This window comes from Molothrus aeneus, chromosome 17, assembly GCF_037042795.1.
Source record: "Molothrus aeneus isolate 106 chromosome 17, BPBGC_Maene_1.0, whole genome shotgun sequence".
Taxonomy (NCBI): domain Eukaryota; kingdom Metazoa; phylum Chordata; class Aves; order Passeriformes; family Icteridae; genus Molothrus; species Molothrus aeneus.
Window position 1 is genome coordinate 9,550,251 of NC_089662.1, and position 22,947 is coordinate 9,573,197.

A 22,947-nucleotide genomic window follows, 5' to 3' on the forward strand; every position below is an offset into this window, starting at 1 on the left:
ACAGGATGCTTTTCACACTTCCATACAAAATGTACTAACTTGGCATCAAAAAACGATCCAAACTGGGTCAGTTTTGAAGGGTTTTGCAAGGCCTGCGAGGTCAGTGACAAATCCCAGCACCTGCCACCCTCCTGCCCTGCCTGTGCTGGCCAGCTCTGTGCTGCAGGCTTGGCCTGGAGTCCAGGGAACTGAGACAGCCCTGGAAAATTCGTGCCTGGTTCCTGAGGGAATTGTCACTTGGAGCTGTCCCCACTGAGTTACGCTGCCCTGGGCGAGCCCTGGAGAAGGGAGGCATTGTTCCTGTTTGTGCACAATTCAAAGAAATTCACTTGGCAGAGGAGATGCAAAAAAATACCAGAGCTGGAGATAATGAGCTGGTTGCGGTTTTCCAATGCTGCTGTTGTCTTGCAGGAGAGACAAGCGGGGCAAGAAAATTCCCACTTCAGTGTGTAACCCTCACACTGTGGGAGGGCTGTGCTGCCAAACCTCTCCCTGGCACTGCCTCAGGAGCTGTTCCCCAGCTTCCTCCCCTCGGCTCTGGCTTTGTCTGCTCCGCTCATGTGCAGTCACAGTGTGGTGGCAGTACCCAAGGAGGCTATTCTAGAGTCCTTGTTAGCTCTGCTTTAAGTTTTGTGTTGGCTGAAATCTCCTCTTTGGCATGCTTGCCCATCCCAGGAGATACCAGAAATCCATACCTGAAAAAAATCACTTTTCTGTTCTGTCACTAATTTTTGTGTTTATGACATTACATTCACCAAGCCTTCCTTTCATTTCCTTCCAACTTTCTGGCCATGTTTGTTTGTTTATTTGAGTTTTGATTTTTTTTCAGTTGATTTCATTGGTGGATTTGATCCATTTCCTCTCTACCATGTCAATGAAAAACCCACCAACCTTTTGTTCAAGCAGACATACCTGTAAGTATCACCAGTGCTAAGAGACTCCACGTGCTTCTTGGTTTCAAGGGTACCACAGGTTTGGGTTTTTCCCTCCTTGTAGGTTGATTTCTCCAACAGGCTTTTCAGGCATGGAAGGAATGAACAAAAGGACACCAAAAGGGGTGAAGCTGCCCTTTCTCAGCTCCAAAATTATTTTAAATTCTATTGCCTCCAAGAACTGAGCCTTCCACGTGTGGGGCAGCCCAAGAGTTCAGAGAGAGAGAGAGAGAGAGAGAGAGAGTTCAGAGTTTAAGAGTTCTGAGAGCAGAAAGGGGAGCTGTCCACAGCAGCTTCTCTCGTACCAATAATGAAGGGCCACTGTTGAATTCCCATTTCTACCCTGAGGCACAAGATCACAACTTCACTCTGTTCACTTAAAAGCTGGCTCTTAATGAGATTCTCAAACACAAAGGCCAGTTCTGTCTGTTTAGAGAAGCAATGAGATCTGATTTTACATTCTTCCAATTGATCTGCAAGAGGCAGTTCAACACATGGAAGTGTTTTACAGCAGCTGCTGAGGGAGGCTGTTTTTCAGGAACAATGTTACCAGAATCCTGCCAAAAAGAAGGATGTGAGGATGGTGGAAAAGAGTGGGGCTGAGAGAAGAAAAACTTCCCTGAGGTAGAGTAGTGGATGTGCCCCTCTAATTTCATAAGGCCTTACTGCCCACTTTGTCACTGCAGCACAAGATCAGGAATACAAGTAATTTCTGCAAAGCCACTGAATTCCCTGTAACTTTGGGGGTTCTCTAGTGTTATTACAAGGGATGCTACAGGAGATTAAATATTGATTTCGCTCTCATTTTGTCACAGTGGGGTGGAATTTTTCATAGTCTGCAGAAGCTGTGCAGCTTTAAGCAGCTCCTTGATTTACTAGCTGGATGCAGCAGCGTGCTGAAGAAGCATCACATTTTTACAGTACAGGGTTTGGGCTGCTTTTTTCTTAAAATGACCAATTCTGCTTGTGAAAGAAGCTATCACTTCTAAATGAAGATTCCTGTATGGGGAGATGGTAATATGAAGAGAAGTTAGCAATGTAAAACTTTCTTCCAGGGCCTCAGTAAGAGGAGAAGCTACTGCTCAAGTCCACAGCTAATTTTGCTGTTCCTCCCTCCCTTTCTTCAGCCCATCACTTCTCTGTTGATATCTTCTGCCAGCACAAAATAATATTTCTTCCAGGCTAACAGAAGGTGAAAACAGCTGCTGAGCTGTAGATAATGTGACCCTCTATAAATTTCAGCAGCCACCAAATAGCAATTTCTGTTTATTTATTTCAGCCTATTGCCTCTTTTCCATGTGTGTGAATGGGAGGAAGGGATAATTCATTCCCAGGTTATGGTGCCATGGAGTGCTGCAGGCTGGGGCACTGACTGCCAGATGCCCTTGTCCAGCTGTGAAAATCATTTAGCGATGACTTGAAGGCAGGCTGGGTTTTATTTTATATCCTCTTCAAGAAGATATGAAACAACAAATATACCCAACTTTTTTTAAAATTTAAGAAGGGCTAAGGATCAGGAACATGGGGTTTCTGGTTTGAACTCCTTTTTGTTGATGGAAATGTTGAATGAAACCAAATTTATTCTACAACTGATCACTTGGAGCTGACTGCAAGCAGGAACTTTCATTTTAGAATGGCATCACCCCCTTGGCTGCAGTCAGATGCATTTTCTGGGCTGCCACACTTCTCTAACAGGATCACTTTCCTTCATTCCCCAATGGAATTATCCTCTTCACTCCAGTTTTACCTATCATTTTCTGATGAGATCCCATTCCTTCCTCCCACTGTGCCCTTTCCTGGATTTTTCTCAAGTCTCTTTTCTTCATATCACTGAGTTTATGAGATTTTAGAGATCTGAGACCCCACAGTACAATGAATGACATGAGCTGCTAAATTCAGTATTTAAACTGTGCACCAATCAATTGATTCAGCCAATCAAGGCACCACACTAATTATTTAATAATAATATATTAGCACTCGTGATAGAAGACATGTTAAAATCTTCAGTGCCTGAGTTTCTGTGTTGAAGCACTTACCCAAAGGATAGTAAATCACTTCTGGAAAGACAAAGTTGCTCACCTGAGGCTAAAAGAGAGTATTTTCAGTGAGTTTTTAGGAAGAAAGGATTGAACTCTTTCTCCTCCCTGAACTGAAGCACAGGTTGTGCCTGCTGGCACCACTGTCCCCCCTTGTGCTGCACAGCTCAGGACCTCAGCTCTGGGTTGCTTTTCTTCTTGTTTGTTCATTTGTAGTAACAGAATTCTCATCACTTGAGGCAAAAAAGCATTTTTGCACCAATGACTGGAAGTGCTGGCCAAGCCAGCTTTGACATTTCTCACTCAAGCTGTTCTCTCCAAGGCCCTGCACTACCTGCCAAGTACCCAGAGCATCCTGAGCATTTGTCAGCCCCTCCTGCCTGCTGAATCCTTTCACTTTCCTGACATCACTCTCCAGATTTGTTTTGGAAAGCAGCACTGTGTAATTTCAATTATAAAGCAGAATAGCCTCAAAGTGTGATTTTGTACAAGGGTAGGGATAAATCAAGAACCTGCTGGATGGCAGGAGGTGCTCTCTGTTTATTTAAAAGGTACAGGGACCAGCACCAGGTCTTCCTGCCTTTTAAGACTATGTTTGCAAGGCCAAGCAGTGAACTGCACCTTTGTGAGGCTCCAGCCCCTAAAGCTGATCTGGCACCTCAAGTACTGCATCACTTTAGGGGCTTCAGAGCTTTAATTTGAGTTGTGGAGCCAGATTTTATGGACTTTCCTTTCCTCAGATCTCCCAGTGGAAAGGGCCCTGTGTTAACACAGGGTGTGACTTTTTTCTGATGGAGACCTCAGTATTGACAGGGCAGCAACAGGAGGCATTGGTTAATTGAGGGATCTGAGGCTCCAGTTGGCAATTTCTCACCTTAATGGTCCCTGATCAGTCTTTGGTGGGCCACTGTCTGCTGGCCAGAGGCACAAAGCAGCTGTGAGCATTAAAGGACTTGTCCCCATACAACCATCATCCCCTACTGCCTTAAAGTGGGTTCTTCAATACACCAATATGTACAAGCACACAAAGAACATTTAGTAAAAAAGCCAAAGTCCAAGGCTGAAACACTGGAATAAGAAGGAGAGGGAGGAAAACTCCTTTAGAATTGTTTTCCCACCTGTCTTCTCCAAACTTTGACAAGCAGAATAATTTACAAAGGAAACTTAAACAGGAAAAAATTCCACTTTGTTCTGAGGAGAGAAAAAAACACAAAACAATTCTGCTTCTCTTTCTAGGTAGACTTTTTCCCAAACAAACAACATGAATTTGCAAACTCTTTTGATCATCCTGAAGCTGCATGTGCAAGAGGTGATGTTTCAGCCAAAAGCATTCACTCACCTTTACTGCTGGCTCCAGAAGTAGATCTGCTTATCCTGCTGCACCTACACCAAAAGCACATCACTGCAATTTCAAGCAGCTCCTTTATCCTAGAGATGACCCTTAGCTTTTTAAGTTTCTAACCACATTTTGTGCAGCTCCAAAACGCTGAGGATCCATAGATTAACACTTGAGCCTAACTGCAGCTTATTCAGGTTTGACATGTGCATTGCATTCTTTCCAGCCTTGAAGACTACTTAACCACATTACTTGTGAGCTCTCAATCCTATTCCTCATCTGTAGTCAATCATATTTAAAAGTCCAGAAGAGGAAAGAAAAAATTGTCCTCATTATTTTCACACCATTTCTGTCACATAAAGAAATCAATCGAGTTCTTGCTCCACACTCACATCCTGCCTTCACCTTTTTTCCCCCCCTCTTCTAGGCCTGCGTAAGTGAAGAGGAGCCAGAGGATGGATGAACCTTGCACTCCACCAAAGGTGCTGCAGGAAACAGTCCCCTGGGGCCTGGATCTTTGGCAGAGGAAATGCAGGATGGTGAACTCCACTCCATTTTTTCGTTCCTTGTCTTCTCTTCAAACACAATGAATGTACATCAAAGAACGGCCACGCAGTTGGTTTTTAATCCTCCAAGTGCCCTGACGAACCTTTCCTACCACAGTCTGCTGGTACTGGCCCAGAAGTGGCACAGGCCTAAAGACCTCTGGCAGAACAAGTTCACCAAGAGCCTCTCTCAAGAGCTGCAGTTGAAGCTGGAGCTGCTTCCTTGTGCCATGGATCCAGAAAGAAGGAAGCACTGCGTAAAACCCTGGGACATTTCATATTTTCCGTAGTTAGTTTCCTCCCTTTTTCTGAACAGAGCCTAAATCCCCTAACACAACTTCATCTCCTCCCTGCCTGCATAACATGAGGTGGGGGCTCTCTACACTTGAGTTACTTAGGCATTGTTGGGTTCTAAGTTATAGGTGAGAACTTCTCCCTCCTTTGTGCCCCCAGCCAGGACCCCCTTGCTCATTCTCTGTAGACATGGCAGTAAGGCTTTTGTCCTGGAGCTCAGTGTGGCCTGGCTCCTGTAATGCTGAACAGCTGAAAACTGCTGCAGCCATCAGCTCTTCACTCAGCATGCAGCTTCACCCCACATCCAACCAGCCCAGCCATTCCTGGAGCAGCTGTAGCTTAATCTGGGTCTGCCCAGCTACATTAAATTAACCCTGGTGTAGCTGAATCCTGCTGCAGGCCCTGGAAAAAAGCCCAGTTCCTCATGGAGCAGAGGTGGGTTTGCACCTGCCTTCTTCACCTAGAGCCACACCTATTCCATGGTAACAGCCTGGTGGAAGAGTTTCATTTGTGACAGGCTTTTTGAGGGGAGGGAAAGGGCTGAAGGGGGAATGCAAGTGTAATTAAGTTGCATTAATGAGCTGCAGCAGTTGATTAAAAAGAAGAACAAAACCAAGTCAGTTTTGTTAGCTGTGTCTCCCAGCATGTGAAGTGTCAAAAGCAGAGGAGGAGCAGTTGTCAGCCAGCCCTGGCATTTTTGGGCTGATACTTCAAGTGCTGTTGTAATTCATTGTTGTCTTGCCTAATTTGTTTGGGATTACTTGGCATTTTTTGAGAAATGCTTTTCAGAAGGGTCAAGCTTGAAGCCATGCTAGGGAGAAGTGTGAGGGAAGAATTAAAAACAAAAATAAAAACATTAAGTGCTAAATCAAAGACAGAATGATGCAGCTTTCTTTGGTCTCTTTCCGCAGGGCCCAGGAAGCAATATCCTCTTTTATAAACCCAAATGCATAAGCAGTGAGAGAGTATTTTTTGCTTCTGTGCAACTTCTATTCCAGATACCCAAACATCCTGAGTTCTGCTTGGGTGCAGCTGCAAGTAAAAAATGTTGTTTCCTGTAGGGTGGTTTTTTCCCTTTTTTTAGGCACCAAAATCCACAGCTTCTGACTGAGCAAAACAGACAACTAGTTTCATCCTTGTTTAATATCTCAAAGAAAAAAGCTCAACCCTGACAGCTCTACATGACAAAAGACAAGTACCTCCTCATTATTAACATTGTGTCACTACCAAATTAAAAAATACCAGTGAAACACAATCTACTCTGCATTTTGAGATCACACATAGCAGTATGCGCACATTTGGAATTCTTTCTTCACCTCTCCTTTATTCACTTTCTTTATGGATCACTCTCATTCCTGTCTGCCCACCTGACATTCCCTGGAAAGGCAGAAAAACAAAAAGAAGAATACACATCCTCTATTCAATGAGATTTTCCCATTAAAGATTTCATTTGTTCGGGGCTTTTCAAATTAATCCTTCCTTATCTCATTAAGCACTGACTTCACACATTTTGGGTTTAATATGATTTCTTTTCCTCAGAGAGAGTAATATCAATCAGATACCAGCAGTCTTTGTCAGCCTTGTTTGGGAGCAATCAAAATTCAGCACAGGTGGTGCAAAAAGGACAGTTTCAGCTCTGAATACCTGAAACATTTCACTGGTACTTCCAGGAAGCAATTCCTCTAGATGGTAAGAGGAGGGAACTTTAGGAGTTGAGGTCTACATGTTTTTAACACTACAGCTCCCCAACTGACCAAGCTCTGATGCCACTTTGACCAATTAAACTGATCAAAACCCCTTGCTAAGCACTCTAAAAGAGATAAAGCACCAAACTCTGCACTTAACAGCATTGCCCCTTGGCTTTCATACACTGACAAAGATCAATGAAATAAAAGGGTGATGACTGAGTCACTTCAGGACTACCACTCTATTGCCTGTGTTCATTGTAGCATAAAGCACCAATTAACAAGTAAAATAAACACCAAGCCCATGTTCAGGTAAGCCTATAATATGCAGTATCAATGACTGCCATTAATCTTTTAAAAAAAAGGGTCTGAGAAGAGAAAGCTACCAAGAGTCATATTCCACACTTAATTATCTCCTCCAGGTTTCATTAGCAGAGCCATTCCTCCCGAGAACCCCTCTCGTGGTCTGCTTGTGCTAGACTCAGTACCTCAAGGTGACAGTGACCGTGCTCTGTGAGGGCAGGGACTGCCAGTCCGTCCCACCCCACCCCATCCCATCCCATGCCCAGGGTGATCCAGGAGCAGCTGAGGGTGGTGGGTTCCCTTATCTCCAGTTTCGGAGTGCCCTCTGTTGGGGACAGGCATCGCTGGAGATGCTTCTCGAAGAAGAGCGTGGTACCTGGTTCTGAAGGGACATTTCCCTGCAGGACACAAAGCAGCTCCTCCCTCTCCCTGGGGGGAAAAGCCATTCACCGTTTTCACACCGTTCCATAGGGTTAGCCCCAGAAACAGCTGGTGCAGTTCCAGCCTCACTTCAGTCACACTCAGGTGAGTTTGGGAGGAAATAACACTGTTCCAGCACTGAGCTGGTGTTTTCCCTTCTCAGATCAGCACATCTATTTAAACTGTAAGTTTGTGCTGTATTTATAGAGGCAAAACAAAGCCAATGATATCCTGAACCCAGACAAGACCTAATTTGGCATGGTGGTGACATTCTGTTCCCTAGCAAAGCTGCTGTCTGGCAGAGATCCAACCAATTCCTCCAAGAGCTGCAGAGTTTAAACCACTCAAGTCTTAATTTCTCTCATCTTTGCCAAGAACTGTGCTAGTATTCCCTTCTTCTGAAGGCAGGGATGAAGAGAGCTGCCCTCCCATGGGATCCACAGATAACTGACACCTTAAAGTGACTCACAGGCAAGCCCCTAAGCTCTTTAGTAACCAGAGCAGCAACCAAAGAGAAGCAGTCCCAGAGCCACAAATGCACTAAAAAGAGCCACCTACCAAAACTCTGCAAAGAGTTCAGATCAAAATTATTCTGCATTTGCACAGTTTTATGTATCAGATTCTTATTCTCCTTCATCCTTATCCCTTCTTTTGCAGTTTAAGAGAATTTTGAAGGGCCAAATTCTCTCCTGTGAGGGTGTTGAGGCCCTGGCACAGGGTGCCCAGAGCAGCTGTGGCTGCCCCTGGATCCCTGGCAGTGTCCAAGGCCAGGCTGGGCAGGGCTTGGAGTACCCTGGGACAGTGGAAGGTGTCCCTGCCATGGCAGGGGGGGGAACTGGATGAGTTTTAAAGTCCCTTCCAACCAAACCATTCCAAGGCTCTGTGACCCACATGCTGTCTGGTAAATCCCAAAGGACACTAATGGATGGTAAAACAGCTGCTTTTCTTACTCATGCCTGCCTAGCACTGAAGGACAGGTGTTGTTTACAACCTGATGTCACTCCAGCATCTTAGGACACCACCACACCCCTCCCTCAGTAGGGAATTGTACTAGAATCAGATACTCAGACCTCTAAGTTAAATAAAGGAAAAATTTTATTCCATGAAAAAGAACAGATTATTTTTAAAAACTTCTTTCCTTTCCCTTCACTTAACAAGGCATAGCATGGAAGAAACTTACTCTTTTTGGCTACATGATAGAATATCCCACTTTAAATAAGAATCACCAGTTTAGCCAGCAAAGAGATGTTCTAAAAAGGTATTTTTCCAGAGCTGTTTTCTACCAGGATAATACCCAACAGCCAGGGAGGAGCTCCATAAGAAGCTTCCAGGAGACCATCCAGTGACCCTGAGCACAGAGCCTTCCACCAGGGGAGGTCAGCTGAGAGCAGAGAGCTTGGAGAGTTAGGCCAGGCTTTTCCACTTAGTTATGCAAATTTGAGCATTACTGAAACGTTTCATCAGTTGTTGAAAATTCAACAAAAAGGGGAGAAAAAAGAAAGACAGCAAAAAAGGGAGAAAAAGGTAGATTGTCCCTCCCCCACAATACATTGTTGCTGAGTATTCTAGTCCCAAAGGAATGTATTTTGTACAAAAAATACTCCCATTTTCAATCAAACTTCCTGAAGGAATCCCTAAGAGAATCTCTAGACAGCTGCGCTAAGTAAGTGAGAAAAAAAAACCAGAGTCTGCTGAAAACAGTCTTTGATTTCAACACAGAGCAAAGATTCACTTGAGAACACAAAAATGTTGAGAAGCAGAATATCTGTCAATAAAAGCCTCATTCTGGAGGACAAAAGAACCCAGCAGAGTTCTCCTGGAGCAGTCCTAAAGCAAGAGTAGATCAAACCAGCAGTTCTTCCTAGAAACACTGTGTATGGGAGACACATTTAGTAAGTTCTTACACTTATGCCAAGCCACCCTGCAAATAAGATTACTCCAGCAATCACTTCTTTTCTCCCTCTGCTGAGTTATCAGTGAGTTGTATGGACTTATCTTTCCCCTTGGGTGCACCATGGCTCAGGACATGAAGGCTCTCACACTGCCCCGGATGGCAGCTCTGCAGATGGGACACAGCCTCAAATTGAGGGCACATGCTTCACAGGCTACCAGGTGGCCACAGGGAACAAACACAACAGACACATCTCTGTCCATGCACACTTTGCACATCCTCTCCTCTTGCAGGCGCCGGAGCTGTTCTTCTGTGCTCAGCTGAGTCTCTACCAAAAAACAAAGGAAAAAACCAAAGCCCAAGCTGTTAGTGTTTTGTCACAGCTCCAGAGTGCCAGCTGTGACAGCTTAGAAAGTCACACTGCAACTTGCCCATTGTTTTGTTCAGAAACTGTGAAGATGGCAAAAATACCTCTCAGGCAAGTTTCATTTAAGCAGAAAAACTACAGCTATTGTAAACTGGCTTATCTACACAAGATTCAGCTTATCTACACTCACTGGACTGAGCAGGGTCACATATCAAGAGTATTTACTCTAGTACTAAATTATCCCCATCAAGTGGATTTTTTGGTAACAGCAGCTTCACAGGGGCACTCCAATCCCTGAATAAGGGTTCCTGTGCTCAGGTACCACTCAAACTAGCACACAGTCCTCTTCAAAATTTAAAACATGAGTTAGTATAATGACTACTGATACTGTTATTCTAGAACTCCTCCAGTCATGCTTAAGCTCACTTCCCCACACTGCCAGCCCAGAGCACCTGATTCCTTTTGCCGCACAGATCGTATTTCTTGTCTTGATGTTCCAGTCTCTCTCTGAACAGCACCTGTAGAACCAGAAAAGAAGATGGTATTCAATGCTCCCTCCTTTATCCCTCTCCTGACAGTTCTGTGTGGAAACAAGAAATACTCTGGACCTCAGAAGCATTTGGTTAAAAATTTCCTATCTCAGCCTGGCATAGCTGATGTTCTCTGTGGTGCTTCAGCAGCTATTTAAGTTCACCTGCTTGCCCAGGCCTGTCTGTCCACATCACATTCTCTCCTCAAAGGTGGTTTATCCATCACATCAGCTGGTCATTCCAGCTCCTGTGCTACTATTTAATCAAAATTTCAGTTTTGTGGATTTTTTTCCATGTTAGATACAGAAGTGGCAGACCATGCTGTGGAGGCAGGAGCTTTGGAACTGCATCTTCAACTTGGCAAAATGACTTCACAAAACAGATAACAAAAGGCAGAAGTCAAGGAAAATATATATTATCTAAACAAGAACTATGGCTATTTATAAACAGGTTATTGATTCCAATTTTAAATAGGCTTGGAGTGATTATCCACCCTAGGAGCTTTGCTTCAGACAACTGCCTCTGCCTGGGTCACCTGTGAATTTGTGCACGAGCCTGCACATCATGGAGTGCCAGTTACTGCAGGTCTGAGGGCAGCAGGAAACACCAAGGATATCCTCAGCACAGCCCAGTGCAGGCAGATCCAGCCACTGACATCCCAGCAACCACAGCTCCTGCAGGTTTCTTTAACTCAGAGCCTCACTGCTCAGGCTCCCAAGGGAAGGCAGGCTTGGGGGCATTAGCCCTCAATTCCAGAGTGCAGGCAGACCCTCAGGACACTCCCAGCAGTGCTCCAGGTGCAGAGAGGAAGAGGTTAAACACCCAGGTGTGAGTCAGGCCTACCTCTCCTCTCTCCTGCACTGCTGCTGGCCCCCCAGCCTGACTGCAGCAGCTCTGAGATCAGCTCAGACTCAGACAGGTAGAAAGTCCCAGTCAGCGCAAATTTATTCTCTACCAGGTTTGCCACCCAGGTGGGGTCAAAGCCCATCTGCAGGACATTCTGCACTATGAGACTCTGATCCTCAGAAGGATGAGCCAGCAACTTCCAGTTCCTCAGGGGATCTGTAAAGCAGTGAACAGGTACTTTACCAAAAAGGCAGAGCTTTGGGCAAAAAGTGTGCCATTCCTTGAAGGTGTTCTACATAAAATGGCATTAATATACCCTAGAACACTCCTCAAGCTATCCACTTAGCTAGATTAACTTCCACATTTATTTTTTACTTCAAATCATTATTCACAAGGAAGTTAATCAAAGCCAATTTCATAAAAGCCCAGACTCTTATTTTGGATGGTTTATTTCACTTTATCAGTGAACAGTCTCCTGTGTTTGGCATCAGTCCAGAATTCTTATCTCTGTTTTCACATCAGAACAGAAGCCTCAGAACTGCTTTCATGAGCATCAAGTGGAACATCCCAATTGAAGCTTCTCCTACCTCAACCATTCATCAGTAACAACAGAAGTAGGAAATTCAGCTGGCAGTCTCTTCAAAGGCTCAAGTCTTGCTTGAGCTTATGGGAGCCAAACTTCACCTACTTACATTTCTGGGAGCAACTGATAAATGGGAGTAAACCCCAGCAACAACATTTTCATGAACATCTAGACCCTTTACTGTTCTCTGGTTTCTTATCAAGCTCATTTAAAGTGTTGTAGTGAAGGGCTTCACAGACAGACACCAACAGCAAGAGCATCAAAAGCCAAAGGTAAGTTAGGTATGCACTCAAAATTCACATGATTATCCAGACTAGATAAGCATCTCTGGCCTTTGACTAAGAGGTCTCACAAGAACAAGTAATTCTGTTTCTTGAGCTAGAGACCATTTCCTAAAACCAAACAACTTCTAGAATATCAAAACATCTCACAAGCACCATGTCTACAGAGGGCAGAGCAGCTGAGGTGGGCCGGTGGAACTCAGACTACACCACATTCACCAGAAGATAAAACACCATGGAATTACAGCACTGACCTTGGGAAGGAGAGGAGTCTTGCTCAGTCTGGTCCCAGGAATGTCTCTGAAAATGATACAAAAAGAGAAGCCTGTGTTCAAGACTCACCCATCTACCAAACCTAATCCACTATACACAAAATGTTCATGACTCACAGGAGCCAGCAGGGTGCCAGAAAAGGTTGCCTGAACACTGTTGACAAATTCTCTCCCCCTTGAGTGCAGTAAAAATTCACACCTAGGAGCAGAAAAGTTGAAATATATTAGTACAGGCTCCCCCAAGTGAAAGTTACAGTTTGAAATTTATGAGCAAAGGGTGTTATGGGCAATGAGCAAACCTCTAATATCCATTAAAGACAGGGGATCAGGTGTTTCACCTGCCCACCCCTTGCACAAAGGCTGACAGTAAGAGGATCATGATCCCTCCGCCTTAATTCAGTCTTCATTTTGGCCCAAGATGGGTTCAATTGTAACATGCTTTAGAGTAGACCACAGGAACTGTGAGAGAGCAGTTCACAGGAAAGAAACAAGAACTGCTGCAGAAAACCAAGGCTTACAGTACATTTCTTCTTGTACCTCAGAGTAGGAGTGATAGAAGCTCTTCTTTGGTGCCAAAGAAAGTTATTTTAATTGAACTCTTAGATGGTGAACTCTAGGTCAAATTAGACAATCTCAGGTCTGAACTGTGCCATTCCATTTGAGCTTGAACATTTCATTTTGCTTTTAAGGTGAGAGGATATAAGCATTTCTGTCCTATGAAGCAAAGTACTGGTGTGAAATGCATGACCTATCTTTTGGGGTATTTGTTAAGCAAGACTGACTTACTCTGGGTACCATTTGGCATGTTCCCTCCAAGGATCATCTCCTAAGGACCAGCTCCTCACGCCTCCATCACAGTAAAAACACCTCACTACATCTCCTCGTCCTGAAAGAGCAAGAGATTATTTGATACCTGAGACACTGCATGCCCTACACTAACCCTGGGTGAGACTCAGCACAAAACCCAGGCTTTGGACAGAAGAGATGAACACATGACAATTTACTAACACAGCACACATTGTACAGGGGCAGGAACTCAGTCTGAGCTCCCAGAGATGGCTGAGATGATTCCAGAAGAGGATCACATGCTCACAGGCAGCATCCATGGGAACAGCTAAGCTCCCATGCACAACCCCCCTGCCTGCCTTTGGAGCAGAGCTGTAATTAGTTACACCTGTGAACACACTTTGTTCACTAACCACAATCTGCCATAGTGCAAATATTTCCTCTGGCTGGTCAATTCAGAGAGGCCTGTTTCTTCAAACCTGTTACCTATCCAGCAAAGCATTCTCAAAAGGAAAGAATAACATTATATTGATTTTCACATGCATGTGATTACAATAAATATTGCCAATTTTCCTCAACCAAAAAAAGTATCTGATTTCTGTATTCCAAATTAAGAGTCCTTAGAGAAAAAAGCCACAGCAACAGCCAGAGGGGCTGACTCCATACAGCTGTCACTCAGACTTGGGGTTTTGAGAAGAGGCTTCAGTGCAAGACACAGCCTATCCAAAACATGACGCACCAAGCAAGCTCCTCAAGTCCTTTTAGAAGTGCAAGGAATAAATACACTCAATGGATCTTAAAGCACACATTTTTCTGTCTGTAAAACATCTGTTTAAAACACATCACCTGTTCCTCTCCTGCTGGCAAGGAGGTATTTACTAGTGGACCCTCAGTACCCAAACAGGAGTTAAATGTGGAAACAAATTCTGCACAAACAGCAAGAGAAACAGCAGAGGCAGAAGGAAGGATGTGGTTTTTAACTATAAAACGTCTACACACAGGTATTTGTAAAAGCAACAGTGAAGCTTTCAAAAGTTAACTCAAATAAGAGTTAAGAACATTTCCCCAGAGTACCTACCTGTGTAAAAGAACCCTGCTCTAGCCAGTTGCTCTGGATGAATGCTGGAATTTTGTGGCCAGTTCTCAAATGTAGACAGTCTCATCTCCTCTGTCACCATCTCAGGGTACTCTGGCTCGTTGGGCATGGCTGGCTCCTCACTGACTATCCCCTGCAAGACACTCAGGAATTGCCCATCCACAGTGTCAAAGATCTCCTGCAGGGACAGCATCTCCTGGTTCCCAGCATTCTCCCCACGGATGTATTTACAGGAAGGGAAGAAATGCACGTGCTCTATTAAGGGGTAATCACCAGGTCTCCAGTCCTTCAGGACACCACCACAGCAGAAACACTGCACTTCATCCCCAGGGCCAATGTAGAAAAATCCAGCATCCACCAGGTCCTGGGCAGACACGGGGGCAGTGTGGGGCCACTGCTGGAAGGTCCTGAGCCTGCTGGCCACGCTCCTCATGCTGGAATTGAAGAGCCTGCAGTGAGCAGCCCTGGGCTCTGGAGGCTCTGCTGGTGCTGCATCCCCCATGGCCGTGCTCTGCAAGAGAGGATGGAGAGCCCAGGGCAGTCAGCTGCATTCCCACCCCGTGGTATTATTCTCCATTCTAGAAAGCTCCTGCTCACAACAAAGCCCAGCTTGTTTGGGAATGGCAGCCCAGTCACAGATCTGGTGTCTCTGTACTTTGCTGTTGGACTTTTGCTGAGCCTTCACTGGTGTCTGATGGGAAGAGTCCAGTGCTTTCCAAGGCTCTCTGCCAATTTACAGGAAAGACAGAACAGAGAGGGGAGGGCAACAAAACCTGTACTGCCCCCCAAGCTGAACCTTTGGCAAGATAAATCCCCAGCCATTTTGCTAAGCCCTTAAACTGGCATAAAAAAGGCTCTGCTTTTTATTCCCTAAACTGTGCATGTCACAACAAAACAGAGAACAGCCACACCCAATAAATAATGTCTCAATCTCCCATTTATAGCCAAGCACCACACAAAACATCACATTTCTCATGTTTTTATTGTCATGATTATTAAACAATGATTATCTAGAAATAGCTCCATAAAAGAGAACTTTTCCAAGCCTAAAATAATTAGGTACAGTTTTTATGAAGTGGTATCCTTAAATCAAGGATTTTCTAGTTTTTTGTCATATTCTGCCTGTGCTACTTCTGTGCAAGAGGAAGAGTAAAATTAAAGAAGTTACCAAGTGCTTGATTCTCCAAGCTCTCACCTTGCTTAAGGTAACAGCCCTTCCCTGGGGGATTAAGCTGAACTGCAGCTCAGCCACTGCTTCCAACAATTTCCCTATAGCTGGCAAAGACACTTTCAAAAGGCCCTACAATAACAAAACTGAGGACCAGGAACAATTTAATTCCTTTGGAGAGAAGTCCCTACACAATGTGACTAAATGAAAGATGCAATCAACCTCCTTTTTTGAAAATTAAGAGCCCTCCAAATCCCTTCCCAACTCAATAGGTGAGTTCAACTCAAGGAAGTGCAGCTTCTTATTTACTAGTTATCAGGGTTAGGCATTATTAGAGCACAGATCCCAAGACATCACAGAGGAAAAGAAAATATAAACACACACTTTTAAAAAGTACAATTTTTTGAGGCTGGTACAGCACATTAAAATAACAGATAACTACAGCAGTGCTCAGTAAAATACAAACAAGTGGAGACCATAGATACAGCAGCTACTCTGCAACAAACACCATCACAGAGACTCTGAGGAGCCTTAAAAAACAATCAGGCCTCTCTAAAGAACTATTTCTCTAATTAAGGGCTGCAGCACATTTAGGGAGGAAAAAAAGCTTTCAGGTCATTTTAATCACAAAACTCACAGCTGTCCTCCATAGGTATTACACATTTAATGAGATTTTAAAAGCAAAATCAAACTTACTCAACCACATGTCCCTCATAATAAAAGGTAGCAAGGAAGAGAAAGTTCATTAGCAACCAGAATTTCCTTCTATAATGACAGGGACAGAAACCAGGGCTGGAAGAGAAGGCTCTTTCAGAAACTGCTTTATTTAACACAATAAAGAAGCCACTCTCAAACCATATCACTGGTGTAAGGAGAAGTCCATAGAGAAAGCAAGCTCTGGGGCCATCAGTCACTGATGCCCAGCAGAATCTGCAAGCTAAGCAGACTCAGGAGAGGCAGATTTGTTTGCCTTGACAGCAGATTTTGCTCCCAGAACACAGAAGCTTGTTCAGCAGGCACAGCTCCACAAGCAGCGCTGCTCTCATCTTGAGCCTTAACAAAGAAAAAGCTGTAACTCTTAAGCTACAAAAAATTTTGGGTTGTACAGAGGTGATGGCAAGGTTATCTTAGTCTTCCTCCACCTAGAAAGCCCTTGAGAGCAAGCTTCACAGATTTTGCTTTATGTCTTCACAAAGAAAATTATTTCTTCCACAAAAGGCTTTTTTTAATAAGAGGTGCAACATAGGAGAACAAATATATTTATCTTTTGCTTATTAAGAAGCTCATTATGGTTTACCTGCATATTCATAGACTCTGCAGAAGACTCATTAACTCTGCTAATGAGACTCCCCAAGCCAAATAAGAATTTTAAACAGCTATAACACCACTAAAAACCAACATTCTACCACAACCCACCACTTATACAGGAATACAAAGCCAAAACATCATTATAGCTCATACCAACAATTAGCACAAAAAAAAAAAAAAATCCTTAAAAAAACTCCAACTTTACCTGAAACAGGTTAACTAAACTCCAGAAAGCTTCCATAGTTTAAAACTCTCTCAACATCACAAGCTTCACACAAAAATCTTCTCTCCTCAGATACCCTCCCAAAGCAGAAATACTGCCGAGGAGTAAGTGAAGCCACCTGCCTCAGAGGCCATTTATAATGCTTAGTTGCCCCCAATTGGTTGGGATGGGCTGAAGTTCTCTATTGGCTAATGAGCCCAAATTCCATCTTTATAAAAAGGAGTCACAAGGCAGAGGTACAAAGTTAAGCTCAAATTTTCTCCAGAAAATACCAGATCTTGTTAAAACCTAGTCTAGTGCCAGGTGTGATATCCTGACTCCTATGATATAATGGCTCTCACATCCCTATTTTGTAGTGACTCTATTAACAGTGTTTCTGTGTATTTTTCAGCTTGTTTTCACATGTTTTGCACCTTAAGTTTCTTAATAAAATGTACTGTAAAATTAGCAGATAAATAGCAACAAGAATTTTCTTCAGACAGCTTGGACAGATTGCATTGCCTTTACTTTAGGAATCAAGCTTTTGTTCTGCAATTGCATCTTCGCAACTTGAATCTTCCTATTCCTTTGCCTTCCTGTGGCCACAGTTCCACAAAATGGAGGATTTTAATGGTAATTTTGAAAGGTGCAATTACTTGAAAATGTGTTTTCCTTTACCACTGCCTGAGAAGATGCATAAAGCTTCTTCTAAACTCTTGACAAAATATCAGTTCTCCATGTAAACATAAGAACATAGGTGATTCATGTTTCTCAGAAATGATAAATTAGCATTTTTCTTTTGATAAAAAGATCCAGAGTCTTTTTTTTTTTTTTTACAGGCAAGCCCATACAATCATTCTCATTAAAAAGAAGTGTTGGGTTTTTTGCTAATTAAATACTCGTTAATGAAAGCCCCTGAGCAGTAGAGGGCAGTGCTTTTATATGACATTTACAGAATGCTGTAACAAGAGAATGTGCTGAGGAGGTTTCTCCTTAGTAAATTTCTCTGTAATAAAATACATATAAAGATAATTGCACATTATCTTCCACTCCCTGGATCCTATCCTTTCTAAGTCTATGCTGATTTTTGAAGAATGCATCCTAAAAATCCAAGGCACAGAGTCAGCAAAATCCCTCCTGCAGAGGTTGTTTGTGGTCTGCTGATGGGTTGTAGCAAATCACCTGTTAATCAATAAGAGTGATTGATAATTCTGAATTTTACAAGCATTTTACAAGCAATGACCTCATCTTCTACTGCTTATAACCACCTGGTTTCTCAAAGGTATGCACAATTCCACCTGTTTTAGGGTAAGCCCCAGCGTGATTGTTAAAGAGGGAAAAGCTGTATAAATCTCGGAGGAGCTCAAAAGCAGCTTCTAAGTTAATTGATAACATTGGTCTGTTTCTGGCAGTGGTTATTTGTTTTGGGTTTTTTTCTTCTATACTTAACATTCTTCCATCATAAAAACTTCAGGATAGGTTTAAGGTTGATTATTTGTGGGGATACACTCGTGTTTTTGGGGGGAACATTTCACCAACAGAGGAGAGCTGAGGAGGACCAGTGAGATGACTGTAGCAGAAGAAGATTAAATGACTGCAAGTGGGGTGCTGAGAGCAAGTAAAAACAAGTCACCATGTATAAATGATAGGGTTTTATTTTAGCACATCAAAATTTGGAAAGCAAATAACATATTCAGTAATCTGTTGTATGCAACTTATACTGATCTTTTTTAGCAAGTCATACATTTTCAGTTTCTTTTCAGAGCATTAAGATGTCCTACTGAACTTCTGAATACTTCTTAAAATGAGGAGTGTCATGAGCTAATGATAAACAAATGTGGGACTCAGTAAACATCAATCAGGAGTCCAGGACAGATCAGTGATAATGATCAACACTGCCATCACTAGCCAGTGATTGGAAACACTCGATGAAGAAAGTAATATAAACATAATTAACCAAAAATCTGGTTGCTATTATCAACCTGATTTGGAAGGAAAACAATCAATAAATACAAGGGGCAGAATATATCTGGAGACAGCATAATGAAGAGCTTGAAAGCACTGACTGGAGCCCCTGGAAAAACTCCAGCAGAATTCAGCATCTCCACCCTCGAGGTGCTACACAGCTGTAAGGGGCTGAAGCTGTTCTGTGTGGCTTAGCTCGAGGTAGACTATTGTGCTTTCATCAATAAATTAAGAGTTTACTGAGGAAAGAGGCTTTTATAACAGGAGGAAAAAAAGGTATCAGTTGGCATTGGTGAAGAAATGAAGAGGCTGGAACACAAAAGGAGACGCCATAGCTTGCCACTGCAGTGATGTGTAAAGGGACTGGGTATCAAGCAAATTTATGGCATCATTCCCATTCCCACTTGCTCAGATGTTAGCCATTACTAAGATGTGGATCCATTTTTCAGGATAAACCCTTCAGACCCTGTGATGTAACTGCTTTGCAGCCTGAAACAGTGTAGACAAAATCATTATACCTGAAGCCCTAGACACAGATGACTGCTGCTGTTTCTCCATTTAGGTCCTCTCTTTTCCTCTTCTGGCTGCCTCTTCCTTGTGTGTTGTCCTCCCCCTTCCTTCTCCTGAAGGGCCTGCTGGTCTGCTCCTGCAGAGCAGCACCTGCACTGCTGCTCTCTGGGGAGCTCCTGCCACAGGAACACCCAGGAGGAGCCCATCTGCTCAGCTGCCTCCCAAGGCAGCCCAGAGGGACCAAAACACACTGCTGGTGCTGACACACAGCTCCACAGCATCCCTAAAACAAATCCACTGCGGACAGGAAACAGGATCCAACCCAGTGAGTAGTGAAAAAGCACACTGAAAAGTGACTGGTCACCCCTGGGACAAACACAGGGCCATTTCCTCAGGGCAGGGCAAAGCTCAGAAGCCTCACTTTGCTGTTTCATGCAGCTCAAGTTTTTATTTTCCCATAACAAGTTCTGCCATACATCTGCAGTGATCTTCTCTGCCCATCAACAGCTTCCTTGCTGCACTTCTCTCAGTGGACTTTTAATAATACTGTGGACTATTAATAAGAATAAATGGTTTATTTCTTCACACATTAACAATCTTTCATTCAGGAAGCCTGGAAAACGTTTCTATGAAGTAAATCATAGAATCCCAGAATGGTTTGGGTTGGAAGGGACCTTAAAGTTCATCTCATTGCAATCTCTGCCATGGGCAGGGACACCTTCCACTACCCCAGGTTGCTTCCACCCCATCCAACCTGGCCTTGGACACTTCCAGGGATGAGGCAGCCACAGCTTCTCTGAGCACCTTGTGCCAGGGCCTCAGCACCATCTGAGTAAAGAACTTCATCCTAATATCAAACCTAAACCTCTCCTCTTTTAGTTTAAAGCCATTCTCCCTTATTCTATCACTGCATGCTCTTGTAGAAAGTATACATCCTATACATAGAGACTACTGGAACTAACACACAGGTGAGTAACAAACACCTTGTGATTTCCCAGGGATTCAAATCTTTTCATCTCCTGCCCTAATTCTTTCCCCTGGCCCCCACTACTGTGGCATTTGATTGCCTCAAAACTTTAGGTATTGTAATAGTTAGGAATAGCTAAATGTAGCTTGCAACGTGATTCATGAAAGTGCTTTAAATCAAATCCTATTAATATCCCAGCCCACAGAACAGAACACAGTACATATGAAAAGGAAAATCTGCAAAGCACAGCAGATACTCAAAAAATCAGTAGAGGAACTGGCCTTAAAATCTAAAAAACTTTATGGTTTCAGTGTCCAGCCTATTATAAAAATATTTCTGTTATTGGAGAGTGGGTTGACCACTGTTCACTTCTTTTTCAAAGGAAAGTGTTTGTGGAAAATAGCTTCTCTTTTATGTTTCTAAATGTCTTTTGGAACTGAAAAATGGGAGTTTCTTTTTCAAGGATTATTTTTTTCCTCTTTATTCAGTTTTCTATCCCTTATTGCCCTTGCCAGTTAACCCAATAATCAAGAGAAAAAAAAAAAGAAATTCAGAACAACCCCAAACCCCATCCATTATTTGCCATCTTTTTTTGTTTCCCATAACATTCTGAATACTTAAAAAAAATCTGTTATAAATTGAATGAACTATTTTCAGCAGATCAACCATCCAGTGATCCAAAGAGCATGCAGAGTGCTTAGAGGCCTGAGCAGCAGCACAGGGATTGGGAATACAAATTAAAATTTGAGGAGAAAACAGTAGGGCTAAGTACATTCCCACAGTAAGTATGGAAAATATAAATTATATTCCCTTGCTTTTTTCCTTCCTAAATAGCACCTGGTAGGTTTCCCCAAAGGTGAATTGCACCTCTTCCTCTCCCTCTGACTGACTTTGACCATTTCCCAATTCCTTCTGATTCTGACATGGAGGAGCCTCATTTGGGCTCTATTCCTTGTACCTACTCCAAGACAGGAGGTACAGCAACAGAAGACCTGGAGCCTCATGTAAACTGAGTGGCATTGCAACTCCAAATTATTCACACATAAAACTAACAGCTCCTCAGAAGAGATTTTTATCCACTTGTGGCCACAGTTCCACCATTCAGCCATTAAATTACCTGTAAAGAAGGATTTGTCAGGCATTGTTGTGATTCTAATGAAGCTCGTCCTACTTTATAATTGGCAGAAAATCAGTCATCAAGAATCACAGAACATCTGATTTTCCAATTAAATCCTGCTATAGTTTGGACTGTGTTTTTATTGCAGAGAATGTGCCTGGCTGCCTGAATATTGCTTGGGCAACCGGCAGAAAGATCTATTCTTGAGCTATTCACACTACAATCATCTGCTTTTCTCCATGCAAATTGGCTTGGAATAAGTTTATTTTGTCCCTGTATCAATAATCAATAGCAAGAGTGAAAGACGAGGAAGAAAGACAACAGAGCAACCTGAAGTCACTGCAAAGAGCTGAAGAGAAAAATGCACAGCAAAGTAACCAAAGACAGACTGACCTTACAATTTCATGGAAACCCCAGAGAGCAGCAAGAAGGAGTAGCCAAGGATGAAGATCAAGAGAGAGACAGGGGAGAATCCCTGTGCTCAGTCATTGCTCTGTTGAGCTCCTTGCCACAGCTTTCCAAGGAATTTGTCTTGCAGGGAACAGCATGTGTGATGCTGATGTCAGATGGGATCTGTTCACAGGCCACACTCTTTGCATATGATTTCCCTCCTCATGTTTTCACAAACAATGTGTCAGTGACATGAGAAACAGGAGAGGAGAACAGATACAATTTCTCTGTGTGTCTGCTTTAATTTTTCACCCTAAAATGATGAAAGTGAATGCTGGATCCTTGGTTTGGGAACATTCCACAGGGGTGTAGAGTGCAGGAGGGAGATTATTCCATTATGGCAATATTTGATTTACTTCCATGCTCATAACAGAGAGGGCTGCATAAAATTCCTGTAAAACCTGAATTAAAAACAAATAATAAAAGCACCAACAAAAATATGGTGCAGCTTACACATGAACTCTTCTGAGATTTCAGTATTAGCAAAGGAAGAAAAAGATAAGTACAACTTTTTCTTAAACTAGAAGAACACATTTCATTCAACTAAGAACCAAACCCCATGTTTCCCCCTGGGTTACAATGTTACACTCCAAGAGTATCCTAAGTTATATAATACATATAAAAATATGAATATTGCCTTATCCATATCCTTCAACTGACTTTTCATCTCACTGGTTTTATTTCTCAACGACTATGCACTTCTCAACAGATAGACAAGATCATTCTTAGCACTACCAGGAAAAAAAAAAATCAGATTTTCCAAATGCGACAGAAAAAAAAATATTCCCACAAAGACTTAGATGTGTACACGCATGTACATGTGTGACATGCTGCCTTTGGGTCTGACCTAACAGGTACAGCCTAAGAGCCCCCTGTGTGTTGGGATGCTGAAGCACAGAGCTCTAACATTCTGCCCACATGCTCTCCTGGCGAGGATGATTCACAGTCACATCATTTCTATATTGAGAAGTGAACATACACAATCACATGGACTTCGGAGCAGTGCCCATCACCCAGGCACCCAAGCCTTTCCCTTCTCCTGCTGCACACATGTTCC

The 22,947-nt window shown here is 43.1% G+C and overlaps 2 protein-coding genes across 4 annotated transcripts in view; one reads left to right on the forward strand and one right to left on the reverse strand.

Annotated features, from left to right (window-relative positions):
* NKAIN4 (sodium/potassium transporting ATPase interacting 4) overlaps positions 1 to 6,016 on the forward strand; it is a 50,809-nt gene extending 44,793 nt beyond the window's left edge. Inside the window, exons 6-8 of one of the 3 annotated variants that reach the window (XR_010784653.1) lie at positions 830 to 914; positions 4,205 to 4,277; positions 4,732 to 6,016. Coding sequence is in view for 2 of the 3 variants with exons in the window: in XM_066561442.1 (XP_066417539.1) it covers positions 830 to 914; positions 4,732 to 4,741 (95 nt within the window). In the remaining variant the exon portion in view is untranslated. The remainder of the gene's footprint in view (positions 1 to 829; positions 915 to 4,204; positions 4,278 to 4,731) is intronic. The other 2 variants (XM_066561442.1, XM_066561443.1) reach the window with 2 other exon arrangements.
* Positions 6,017 to 9,570: 3,554 nt separating this feature from the next.
* On the reverse strand, positions 9,571 to 16,920 carry BIRC7 (baculoviral IAP repeat containing 7). Its single transcript, XM_066561785.1, has 8 exons — positions 16,885 to 16,920; positions 14,186 to 14,714; positions 13,108 to 13,207; positions 12,439 to 12,520; positions 12,304 to 12,349; positions 11,183 to 11,401; positions 10,262 to 10,327; positions 9,571 to 9,770 (listed from the first exon to the last, which is right to left on the reverse strand). The coding sequence occupies exons 1-8, from the start codon at positions 16,918 to 16,920 to the stop codon at positions 9,571 to 9,573; spliced, it is 1,278 nt and encodes a 425-aa protein (XP_066417882.1).
* Between the last annotated feature and the right edge of the window lie 6,027 nt (positions 16,921 to 22,947).

Coding starts and splice junctions, on each gene's coding strand:
- BIRC7 (XM_066561785.1), bottom strand. CDS start 16,920: ATGGAAGCTTTCTGGAGTTTAGTTAACCTGTTTCAG. Junction 11,402..12,303: donor AGACTCCTCTCCTTCCCAAG/GTCAGTGCTGTA, acceptor ACTGCTTTACAG/ATCCCCTGAGGAACTGGAAG. Junction 9,771..10,261: donor TGTGCGGCAAAAGGAATCAG/GTGCTCTGGGCT, acceptor GTTTTTTGGTAG/AGACTCAGCTGAGCACAGAA.